Source organism: Bufo bufo, chromosome 6 (assembly GCF_905171765.1).
Source record: "Bufo bufo chromosome 6, aBufBuf1.1, whole genome shotgun sequence".
Classification (NCBI taxonomy): domain Eukaryota; kingdom Metazoa; phylum Chordata; class Amphibia; order Anura; family Bufonidae; genus Bufo; species Bufo bufo.
Genome location: NC_053394.1, coordinates 69,936,372 through 69,949,763, shown reverse-complemented (window position 1 = coordinate 69,949,763; position 13,392 = coordinate 69,936,372). Strand labels below are relative to the sequence as shown.

Below are 13,392 nucleotides of genomic sequence, written 5' to 3'. Positions count from 1 at the left end.
AGGCTTATTAAACGGAAGCAAAATAACCATGTAACCAGATAACTTATTCAGGATTTACAAACCCGTGAATAAATATTTGACTTTGCAACTATATTGTTAGTGGTTTTTTTTATTTATTTTTTTGTTGGGTCCAGGTTTGGGTCCAAGTAGGCCTCTTACATCCTTTAGAAGACAACCCCATGTGGAGCTAAATGTTTTCGAAGTTGAGTTGATTCAGAAATATCCAGTGTGGGCAATCATAACCGCATACTTTAGGATGCAAGTGAACATTGTGCATAAATGAAGGGTGGGTCATTAAATGATTTTCTCTGGTGGGCCAAAGGACCTGAAGCAAGATGTTGCATGCAGATCTAGAATAAAATCTCTTGCTTCAGTTTTTAGGTGAGTCAACCTAAAAGACAACCATGCAATCGATTGCAATTCTCATCTGCGTCCATATTAAAGGCCTGAGAATAATCTCAATATTTTTTATCATGATCAAGGCTGAATGCCCTTGTAGGGTTCATTTAGGGTAGTGGTGGTGGTGGTGGGGGGGAGCTTGGCGATAAAGATTATTTTCAGAAGCATCAGAATTATGTAGAAGGTCATGCTTATCCCTGTGATCACCAGGGCTGCTGCTCATACACTTCTCCCGTCCCTCGCTGGCCTCTTCTTCTTCCTGGTGCCTCTCAACATGAAGGAAATACTAGTTACCGCTGCTTCTTGTGATTGGCTTTGCAAGCATCTTCTCCATGCCCAAAGGCACAAGGAAGTAAGGACCAGCAGGAGACTGAAAAAATGTCGGAAAGGCAGAGGTCGGGGTTTAAGGCCTCTTTAAAAATATTTTTTATCGCCTGGACAAACCCTTAAAGATAAGCATCCAGTATCTCTACCCACAGGTTGAGTGAATTTCTTAAAATTAGTTTCTTTCCGATTCATGCAAATCTCCAAAGAAATTTTAATTTTGGTGCGAATTGATTCTACCTGAATCTAAATGTCTGGGTTATCCTTGCAAGGCCTTTCACCTACCTAAGCCATTTATCTCTGCTCTGCATTAATGAGAGGCAATCGCCCCAAAACTGTCTGCAGATTAGATCCAAGTTATGCTTCAAGGCCTGGTTAGGTGGTCAAGCATTGACTTTTTTCCTTTTGGAAGGAAAACTATTTTGCATACCTTTTTCATAGAGACCTAGAGGAGCATTTTCTGGTCTATAAGACTCGTCAAATCTACTAGGTGCTCTCCCTGAGGAGAAATAGTACTCCCCAGATCCTGACCAAGGTCTCTCTCTCTCTGTTCTACCTAAATTAATCTAAAGAAATTTGGGTTAAATTTAGATTCTAATGAATCGATTTGCATGTCTACTTTACTAATTCCAAACATTCATAAGATATATCTCCCAGCATATGAAAAGTAGGAAGATGGCAATCTGAAGCAGATGGTCGCACTCTACACAGGCACTTGGTAGGTTGTGGATTAACTCAGAGCAGTAAAGTATAAAACTTGATATATCTCCATTAAAATGATGGTTGACATTTTCCTAGAAGAGAGCGCTGAGCAGTTGATTATGACTTGTAGGGAATACCTCTAGAATGCAGATGAGCGAGGCTCCATGTGTATCTTTTGATGAATCTGCAGAACGTATGAATAAAGCAGAATATTGACTGTGGTGCACAAGGTTAATTTACAAAGATTTACTATTCATGTTAATGCGCACATATGCTTATTTTAGGTGTTCTATATGTAAAAATAAACTCCAAAGGGTCTTTTTGTGACTGACAACCCTAATGTCATGCTATGTTGAGGAAAGGGCCCCTGTCTTGATTTGATAGACCCCTGTCTGTCCGATCAAGAAAGCCATCTCACTGCATGATCTTCTGCTGTTCTTACCTATACCACAATGGATGGCAAGGGATATGAAAAGAAATTGTATTTTGACAGACATAAAAAACGAAGCCGATGTAATATGTTAAAATGAAGAACTATGTTTTCTTAACCACAATGCATTGCGCGACTAGCCCAGTTCCTGATTAAAAAAATATGAGAGACAGGGTACAAAATTGTACATATCTTCTTTACATTAACCTTATCTAAAGGTAGTGTTGGCATTACTTTTTGGACTACGCAGTTCTTCATCCGAAACCCACATAAAATGGACATGGACAGCCATCAAATGTGTGGTAAAGGGGTTTTCCAAGATATTTTTCCTGATGACCTATCCTCTAGATAGAGAAAAAAAGACAATGCAACAGGACCCTGCAAACCAGATAAAGTACAATAATGCCATAGTCACAAAAAATATTATAGTGCCATGCTTATTTATAAAGTGGGATGCTTGGCAAATGCATTTTATACAAAACCATTTGAGCCCGTCTGCCGAACGTCAAGGCGATCTCTGTAAGACGGGTCCTAACACTAAATACTACCTGTTATGCACACTAATGGCCGCCATAAAGTTCAGTATCCTCTAGATGGGTCCTCAGTATCTGATCAGTTGGGGGTTCGAAACCCAGGACCCCTGCTGATCACCTTTTTGTGAAGGCATCGGCGCTCGCAGTAAAAACATCTCAAAACACCCCGTTAAACTTTGTGCGAAAGTTTATTTGGCGTATATTGGGGTGTGTATCGGGCATGTTGAATTTCATCCTTTCTTCTCATGTGCCATCACGAGAGGTTTCTGGCAGCTACTTCTCCCCCAGGCACTCCCCAGAGTGTTTGGGGAGTTTGTTAGGAATAGCTGCCTGCCAGACATTCATTTGACTGACAACTATTAAGTGTAGTGTTTCTCTGACACAATAGAAAACTGATCCGTCCTCCATTGACTTTCAGTGGTGTTCATGATGGATCCGTCTTGGCTATGTGAAAGATAATACAACTGGTTCCGTTCATAACGGATGCAGACGGTTGTGTTATCAGTAACGGAAGCGTTTTTGCTGAGCTCTGCCGGATCCAGTCAAAATGCTAGTGTGAAAGTAGCCTTAGTGCTTTAGTTTTTATTATACGTTTTGATTTTTCAAGTCGATTCCAATAAAGAAATACCGTAATTGCCTCATTTACAGAATAACCCAGATTCTCATACAGCTGTCCTTATCTATCTTTCAGGATGAAATAACCGGCATTCAACAGCAATTTCCCAAATCTTTCCAGCTTTTGAACACTGAATACAGGGATTTTGTAAGAGAAGATGAAGAAACGTACGGCTTATTACTTTGTGGTATTTTGTGCAATAACGATTGGATATCTGTCAAAGAGGTCAACTGCAGATTTGGATGCGACTCCTAGGATCACGGTGACATATAACGGTAATGCCATGATTATTAAACTTCTCTTAAGGTGTTTGGAGACTCCTGGCATTGTTTATGGTGGCCAGCCAGCCAGCCGATGTGCTGATAAACCACAGGCTTCTATCAGTCTCATCCATCAGACACTATTGACTGGTTAATGAGCGATGGAGCGGTGGCGCTTGCTTGTAACAGCATTTTGGTGTTTACGGAGAATGAATTGTTGCTGTTAATGGTGATTAGCATCTTTATGTAGATGACTCGGGCATGAGCCCGATGATGATACTCTGATGAAAAGAGTGCAAATTGTTTCCTGCAAGCCTCTACCACCATGCTAATGATGTGTTAAACACTTGGCTTCGTCTTCTCCTTGGGGAGATGTGTAAGTATTGCCACCGATAAATCTAGAAGCAGGTTAGAGCTTTAAGCAGGTTACTCTATTCATTTCTAAAGTGAGTGTGTTCTCTGGCGTAGTCTGTATTTTTAATTAAATCTATCCTCCTTTTCGATAGTTTTTATTGTTTCTTTTTGTATACAGCTTCTATCCAGATCTGTGTGGTAACAGACTACAAACAAAACCTTTGTTGTCTGATCATACTCCTTTCCGTTTTTTTTTTCGTCCCCTGTGTTTTATTAGTATACATTTTGGCAGATTTTTAAGAAAAGGGGGATAGATGGTTTGCAAAAAGGACTGCAGGATCAGACTGCACAAAACCTTTGTTGTCTGATCCTGTAATTGCACTCTCTTCCATTAGTCCCCTACTTTTTAAGCTGGGCATACTCATTCTATAGCTTTTGGCTGAACATAGGTACATAGACTATGTGTCTCCATGGTAACAGACTACATAGTCTGTGTAGTCTGATCATGTGGTCATATCACATCTATCCCTTACCAAATGTGTAGATTCCAAATGCAAATAGCACACTTGAAATGAACTCTGGACCTTTTTATTTGTATAATTGTCTTTTTATTGGAGAAAAAAGTACAATAATAAAAGTGCATTTTTACAATTTTTTCATGTAAACAATTAATTATCAGGAATTTTAAATGGATAAAACAACAGAAGTGACAGTACAAATACAGCTTCATAATGCCAATCCTAGCAAGCCATAATAGGACCCGGAAACCGGGTAGATGAATCTCACTTTCTAAAATGAACTCTGGACCTTTTATCTGCTCATTGTAATTGGGATAATGAGGGAATAACACACACCTGGCCATGGAACAGCTGAGAAGCCAATTGTCCCATTACTTTTGGTTCCTCAACAAGTGGGAGGCACATATGCAAACTGTTGTAATTCCTACACCATTCACCTGATTTGGATGTAAATACCCTCAAATTAAAGCTGACAGTCTGCAGTTAAAGCACATCTTGTTTGTTTCATTTCATATCCATTGTGGTGGTGTATAGAGCCAAAACTGTTAGAATTGTGTTGATGTCCCAATATTTATGGACCTGACTATGTATTTTCAGTCTGATAATGAAGAAAAATAACCATTTATGTTTTATAGTAATGCAAGTTTAGATCAAAAGTGTTAAGACATGTACGAGGCTGTGTTGTCATTAGGGAATCTTGTAAAACACCATACATTTTCAGTGTACTGTAATAAAGACACTTTTGGCCCCTGAGTAGTGATGGCCCCTGGCACTAGAGTTGCAGGCATGAGGAAGATATTTATTACTGAGGCTGTGATGGTGAGTTCACTAAAAGAGTTCAAGAGGGGCCTGGATGTATTTCTGGAGTGTAATAATATTACAGGCTATAGTTATTCGATTTCTGGAGAAGGGTCATTTAAACAGGGAGTTATTCTGATTGGAGTCGGAAAGGACATTTTTCCCCTGAAATGTGGAAAATTGGCTTTTGCTTTAAGGGGTTTATTGCCTTCCTTTGGATCAACTTGAAGTATAACAGGCTGAACTGGATGGACGGATGTCTTTTTTCAGTGTTACAAACGGTGTTACTACTTAATTAATAGCAACATAATTCACAGATTGTAATCACGTATATCAGTCACTATCCTTGACGGGGTTCACAATATAATTGCACAGAGGTGTACACATACAGTGGGGGAAATAATTATTTGACCCCTCACTGATTTTGTAAGTTTGTCCAATGACAAAGAAATGAAAAGTCTCAGAACAGTATCATTTCAATGGTAGGTTTATTGTAACAGTGGCAGATAGCACATCAAAAGGAAAATCGAAAAAATAACTTTAAATAAAAGATAGCAACTGATTTGCATTTCATTGAGTGAAATAAGTATTTGAACCCTCTAACAAAAAAAGACTTAATACTTGGTGGAAAAACCCTTGTTTGCAAGCACAGAGGTCAAACGTTTCTTGTAATTGATGACCAAGTTTGCGCACATTTTAGGAGGAATGTTGGTCCACTCCTCTTTGCAGATCATCTCTAAATCCCTAAGGTTTCGAGGCTGTCTCTGTGCAACTCTGAGCTTGAGCTCCCTCCATAGGTTTTCGATTGGATTAAGGTCCGGAGACTGACTAGGCCACTCCATGACCTTAATGTGCTTCTTCTTGAGCCACTCCTTTGTTGCCTTTGCTGTATGTTTTGGGTCATTGTCGTGCTGGAACACCCATCCACGACCCATTTTCAGTTTCCTGGCAGAGGGAAGGAGGTTGTCGCTCAGGATTTCACGATACATGGCTCCGTCCATTTTCCCGTTTATGCGAATAAGTTGTCCTGTGCCCTTAGCAGAAAAACACCCCCAAAGCAAAATGTTTCCACCCCCATGCTTGACGGTGGGGACGGTGTTTTGGGGGTCATAGGCAGCATTTTTCTTCCTCCAAACACAGCGAGTTGAGTTAATGCCAAAGAGCTCTATTTTGGTCTCATCAGACCACAGCACCTTCTCCCAGTCACTCTCTGAATCATTCAGGTGTTCATTGGCAAACTTCAGACGGGCCTGCACATGTGCCTTCCTGAGCAGGGGGACCTTGCGAGCCCTGCAGGATTTTAATCCATTGCGGTGTAATGTGTTTCCAATGGTTTTCTTGGTGACTGTGGTCCCTGCTAATTTGAGGTCATTAACTAACTCCTCCCGTGTAGTTCTAGGATGCTTTTTCACCTTTCTCAGAACCATTGACACCCCACGAGGTGAGATCTTGCGTGGAGCCCCAGAGCGAGGTCGATTGATGGTCATTTTGTGCTCCTTCCATTTTCGAACAATCGCACCAACAGTTGTCACCTTCTCTCCCAGCTTCTTGCTAATGGTTTTGTAGCCCATTCCAGCCTTGTGCAGGTCTACAATTTTGTCTCTGACATCCTTGGACAGCTCTTTGGTCTTTCCCATGTTGGAGAGTTTGGAGTCTGCTTGATTGATTGATTCTGTGGACAGGTGTCTTTTATACAGGTGACTAGTTAAGACAGGTGTCCTTAATGAGGGTGACTAATTGAGTAGAAGTGTCTAACCACTCTGTGGGAGCCAGAACTCTTAATGGTTGGTAGGGGTTCAAATACTTATTTCACTCAATGAAATGCAAATCAGTTGCTATCTTTTATTTAAAGTTATTTTTTCGATTTTCCTTTTGATGTGCTATCTGCCACTGTTACAATAAACCTACCATTGAAATGATACTGTTCTGAGACTTTTCATTTCTTTGTCATTGGACAAACTTACAAAATCAGTGAGGGGTCAAATAATTATTTCCCCCACTGTATGCTTGGAGCGTAAATTTATTCCCAGTGATGAAAAACTAATAAATATATATATATATATATATATATATATATATATATATATATATATATATCAAAAATAAACTAATAAAAAAAAGGCAAATTGGACATAATTTTCCACAAAACTCCAAAAATTGGCCAGACAAAATTGTTGGAACCTTTTAAAAATTGTGGGTAGATAACTTTTGTTTCAAACTCGTTCAAACTCACCTGTGGCAAGTAACAGGTGTGGGCAATATAAAAATCACGCCTGAAACCAGATAAAAAGGAGAGAAGTTGACTCAGTCTTTGCATTGTGTGTCTGTGTGCGCCACACTAAGCATGGAGAACAGAAAGAGAAGAGAACTGTCTTGAGAATCAAAATTGTGAAAAAATATCAACAATCTCAAGGTTACAAGTCCTTCTCCAGAGATCTTGATGTTCATTTGGTAAAGGTGCGCAACATAATCAGGAAGTTTACAACCCATAGCACTGTAGCTAATCTCCCTGGAGGTGGACGGAAGAGAAAAATTGATGAAAGGTTGCAACGCAGGATAGTCTGGATGGTGGATAAGCAGCCCCAATCAAGTTGCAAAGAAATTCAAGCTGTTCTGCAGGCTCAGGATGCATCAGCGTCAGCGTTAACTATTCGTCGACATTTGAATGAAATGAAACGCTATGGCAGGAGACCCAGGAGGACCCCACTGCTGACACAGAGACATAAAAAAGCTAGACTGCAGTTTGCCAAAATGTACGTGAGTAAGCCAAAATCCTTCAGGGAAAACGTCTTGTGTACAGTTGGGACCAACATAGAGATTTTTGGTAAAGCACATTATTCTACTGTTTACTGAAAACAGAATGAGGCCTACAAAGAAAAGAACTCGGTACCTACATTTAAATATAGTGGGGGTTCAAAGATGTTTTGGGGTTGTTCGCTTCCTTTGGAACTGGGTGCCTTGACTGTGTGCAAGGCATCATGAAATCTGAAGATTACCAAAGGATTTGGGGTTGCAATGTAGGGCCCAGTGTCGGGAAGCAAAACCAGCTTTCTAGGTCATGGGTCTTCCAGCAGGACAATGACCCCAAACACATACTTCAAGAAGCACCCAGAAATGGATGGAAACAAAGCGCTGGAGAGTTCTGAAGTGGCCAGCAACGAGTCTGGATCTAAATTCTAATGAACACCTATGGAGAGATCTTAAAATTGCTGTTGGGAGAAGGCACCTTTCAAATATGAGAGACCTGGAGCAGTTTGCAAAAGAAGAGTGGTCCAAAATTCCATTTGAGGTGTAAGAAGCTTGTTGATGGTTGTAGGAAGCGATTCATTTAAGTTATTTATTCCAAAAGGTGTGCAACCAAATATTAAGTTGAGGGTGCCAGTTAATTTGTCCTGTCGATTTTTAGAGTTTTGCGTGAAATTATATCATTTTTTTGCCTTTTTTTATTATTTTTTTGTTTTGTTTTGTTCCACACAAAGGAAAAAAACATGTGTATAACTAAACATATCTAATTGCAATAATTTTCTCTGAAAAAAGATAGAATAGAAAAATGTCTCCCCTAAGTGATTAGACACGTTTTACAGAAATTGTATATTTTTTAATGATTGCTAAATATAATAATTTGTCTTGTGGGTGTCCAGCTTTGATCTCTCAGCACTTGGCTTTTACCCCCCATTGTGTGTTGTGCAGGTTTCGGTGCACATCAACCAGTTTATGTTACTTTGTTAGTCTATACACGTTTTTACATTTGCATTACAAATGGTGAAATATTAAAGAAATCCACATGTTGCCTTTATAACATCCACACCTTAGTTTGAGTTGCGTGCGTATTCCATGGCGGAAATTTTCATCAACTTTGCGGCTGCCGTATACACTGTGGATGTTCCGCACGCAGTTCTGCTGCAGAAAATCCGCAGCATGTGGCTGTGCCGTAATTACGTATAGGGGAAGAACGCTCCATTTAAATGAGGCTTTTCTGCAGTACTTTAGACTGTCATTTGGAAGGGGATTGTCAGTCTGAATAATTCTGCACCTTCTGCGCGGTGATAGAACGCCATGTGAACAGTTACACAGAATGTCTTCTCTTCATCGATAGCAGACTCCTCAGCCATGTAATTATCTTTTAGTATAAAGCTGTCAAGGTGAGTTACAATATTGTGATGGCTTTTTCCTGGATTCCTCTCTAACGTGCCGCCTTCTTTGCTGTTAGCGGCTTTCACTGCGTTGGATACGTCTCCGGTTTTAGAATATATGACAGGTAGTGAGTCTCTAATCTGTGCTCCACATCCGTATGACAGTAGGACATGGCGGCTGTACTGGAAAGAGGGGACGTTTTATAGGATCTGGCATAACTATATTAATACATGCAGATTGGTAAAATTATAAGTGGCAGAACTAAAATAAAATCTGCTTTATTGGCTGCTTCCATCTCACAGACTGAACATGTAGATTTTACATGTAGAAGATGATTTCACACTGGGCTTTCCAGATCTGGCGCCTCTTCCTTCCAGGCGAGTGGCCGGCCAGACTTTCACTAGGTGCTGCTTTCTAGTAACGGGTGCCAGGAGGTGCAAAAGTTTCAGCCTAGTGTTCACGTGTATGTTCAGTGGTGGTAAGAGGGTTAGTATGACATAAAGTCAGTTTATTTTTCTGGAAACTGTGCTGCTATGCCCAATGGACAGAATCTAACATTATAGCTCAGCGGTATATTAGAGTGAATTGTAATGCCAGTCGCAGCCACTGGGCAAGAGTGGAGCTGTTTATGGGGGTAAAAAAGCAGATAAGTTATTCTAATTTCATACAACCCCTTTAAGTCATGGTGTCATATGTTGCACATCTGCATTTGTCTCCATATAGTTCTACTATTTTACGCTAATACTAAATGAGGATGGCATTGTGATGATGGGATCCGAAAAAAAGGTTTAATAGGCTTTCTCAGGATAGGTCATCAGTATCTGATCAGTGGGGGTCTAACACCTGGGATCCCCCACTGATCAGCTGCTTGAGAAGGCACCAGCGCTCCTGTGATCGCCGCGTCCTTCTCTCTGGTCACCAAGCACAGAGCCGTATATTGTATAGCGGCTGTACTTGGTATTGCACTCAGCCCCATGCACTTGAATGGGGGTGAGCTACGCCTAGGCCACGTGACGTGGGGTCACTGGCATAGGGAAAGCTGTGAGAAGGCTGCGGTGCTACTATGAGCGCCATCTCAAACAACTGATCAGCCAGGCTGTCGGTTGTGAGATCCCCACTGTTCAGATATGGATGACCTATCCAGGGGAGAGAGGTCACCAGTTCTAACGTCTTGGAAAACCCCTTTAAGGTGTACTTGTTAAAAAAAGATTTCGGTTTGAGTCTGGATTACAGTAATGAAGGAGCAGAATTGTTTGGCTAGAGCTTTGGCCGTTTTGTCCCCATCACTATTTCCACCTCTCCTCTGGGAGCTGTGTTTTATTTTATAGAAAGTATATAGCCCATAAACAGCCCGTAGCTGCTGGTCCAAACCTATAGCCTAGAACAGGGATCCGCAACCTGCGGCTCTCCAGATGTTGTGAAACTACAATTCCCAAAATGCCTACTTGCTGTTTTCTTCTCAGAACTCCCATAGAAATAAATGGAGCATGCTGGGAATTGTAGTTTCACAACAGCTGGAGAGCCGCAGGTTGCTGATCCCTGGCCTAGAATATTTCTTGTAGCTTGTGAAGGGAAACCATCGCTGTTTACATGGTTCGAGGGACGAAAACCTGACTCAACCTAGTCCTGCTTAAAGCGACACTCCGCTTCAATAAAAATAAAAAATTACATTACATTAAGGCCTCATGCACACAACAGTATTTTTTCACGGTCCGCAAAACGGGGTTCCGTTGTTCCGTGATCCGTTTCCGTGTGTCTTCTTTGATTTTTGGAGGATCCCCAGACATGAAAAGTGAAAAAAAAAAATCTAAGTCAAGTTAGATCACGGACACTGATGACAATCTTGTGTGCCTCCGTGTTTTTTCACGGACACTTTGACTTGAATGGGTCCGCGAATCGTTGTCCGTGAAAAAAATAGGACAGGTCATATTTTTTGGACGGACTGGAAACACTGATCACGGACTCGGATGACAAACGGTGCATTTTCCGAGTTTTCCACGGAACCATTGAAAGTCAATGGGTCCGCAGAAAATCACGGAAAACGGAACCCAACAACGGTCGTGTGCATGAGGCCTAACTAGGGAAAGAACGAAAAAAAACTTACATGGTGACCTCATTTTCATATTTTTTGTTGCTAATTCCCAGGCTCCTCTTCTACCATCCAAGATGGCCGCACCACTTTTCACACTTCCTGATGCACACTGTGTATCGGTAGCCCAAGACACTGCTGCTTAAGGCTTTTAAATCCCCCCCCCCCCCCCCCCCGCCCCAACATGATGAGAGTATTTTCACCCAATTCTTTTGTTTTTCATGTAGATGAGCTGCCCGGAAGATGACTGTTGACCGTCATATTGAATGTGTGTGACCAGCTTTAGTCAAAAGTTTGATGGGATAGGATGCGCAGCATTTATTAAGACCCGCACAGCTGTTAATAAATGTCACATCTTGGGCATTCTGTGCACCACAAACTGAAATCTAGCTCTGACTCTCCAAATGACGCAGCGTCTTATATGTGGACAGGAAGTCAGTTTTTCTATTCATTCCTATGACCGCCTCCATGTCCGTCTCATAGGAATGAATAGAAAAACTGACTTCCTGTCCTGTGTCAGTTGGAGAGTCAGAGCGCTGGTCACATGACACAGCTGAGGATCAGAAGAGAGGGGATAACTCACAAATGCAACCACCGGAAAGAAGATTTCCTTTGCTGCATGTACCTTTATGAAAGACTATAGAAAAACATTTTTGTGGATGTGATTCTTTAAATGTGTCGGGCTGAGGAGACCCCGGCCCCTTCTGCTAAATTTCCCACCTCTTCTTCTTTTTTTTTTTTTTTTTTTAAGTGCAGTGACTGTACCTTTTTATATTTGATGTGTTTCGTAGGCCGTTTTTAGGATGGGTTTTCTTTCCAAGCATTAAATTCACTTAATGTACTTTTTGTTGTTGACCTAACGTAGGCAGCAGCCATGAATATACAGCAGGAACTGTGTAAAGGTTAGGGGCACCACGCGGCTGGTTTTCTTGCCAAGAGCCTAAACAAACATGGTTGAAGATCTTCCCAGCTCTGTGAATCTGATGTGACATCTCTCTCAGGCATACGGCAGCTTGGTGCCAAATGACTGATCACTTGTAATCCATCCATGAGAATGTAATCTTGCAGTGGTAAGTCGCTGCAGAGGCGGTATTATAGATGTGCCTGATAATTCTGCTTTCACAAAGCGACGTGAACCAAAACAACCCATAATTGGAGTCATTATAGTAAGTTGCTCGTTATCTGCATAGAAATATGCAAATATGTTATATTCGTTGAGGTTTGGTGGCATCTGCCATGTGATGGGGGTATAATGTCAGTATGTAACGGTAGCTCACAATTAGTAATGAGAAAATACTGTGCGGCGGTACCGCCGTGGTTTTCCACTTTAAAAATCAAATCAAAGTTATTCATCGAAGTCTCACATTTTAATGCTGTATGGAGACGGATCTCCGTAAAGTGTTCATCTGAAGGTTTGAGCAAAGCAACTTCGGATGTAGCATCCGAAGCTCGCTTCGCTCATCACTACTCATAATCACTGCCCCTTAGTTAAAATTGTTAAAGGATCATCATTATCTGATCGGTGGGGGTCGAACACCAAGGATTTCCGCCAATCAGCTGTTTTGAGAAGGCAGTGGCACTCCTGAGAGCGCCGCTGTCTTCTCGCAGCTTACCAAGCAAAGCGCCATAGATTGTATAGCGGCTGTGCTTGGTATTGCACTGACCCCATTCACTTGAATGGGGCTGAACTGCTCCTAGGCCACGTGACCGATGAACGTGTCGTCACTCGGCCTTGGAAAAGTAGTGAGAAGGCCGCGGAGCGCTGCTGCCTTGTCAAACAGCTGATCGGCAGGGTCCCTGGTGTCGGACCCCCACCGATCAGATACTGATGGCCTATCCAGATGATAGGTCATCAGTATGATTGAAAATCTTGGAAAACACCTTTAATGCATTGTTTCAGGTGGTTCAACGCAACCCTGTCCACAGGACAAACCGAATTCGTGGATGATTTTCTTGTGTTGCTGCCATTTCTTCAGTGTTTTGCTACAAAAAGAAAAAGTTGCAACTTATATAAAGTTTTGTTAGTCTATCTCTATGGAATATGTCATACAAAATTATTACAAAGCGTTCCAAATATAATGTATTTTTTTTGCTGGGGCAATTGGTCATAAAATGTAAAGTACCACCGCTGGTTGCAGTCAGGCCATTCGAGAAAAGATGACTTTTATTTATTGTCCATAAAAATAAATTGGAAACTTGCAAAATCACGACATGTATCTCGGGTTCTTTTAAAAG

General features: G+C 41.3%; 1 protein-coding gene across 1 annotated transcript in view; it reads left to right on the top strand.

The window, feature by feature from the left end:
- The window catches only part of SEMA4G (semaphorin 4G), a 209,045-nt gene that overhangs the window by 42,651 nt on the left and 153,002 nt on the right, over positions 1-13,392 (top strand). The window contains exon 2 of the mRNA XM_040438633.1: positions 3,080-3,279. Within this exon, the coding sequence (XP_040294567.1) occupies positions 3,162-3,279 (118 nt within the window). The 5' untranslated portion in view covers positions 3,080-3,161. The remainder of the gene's footprint in view (positions 1-3,079; positions 3,280-13,392) is intronic.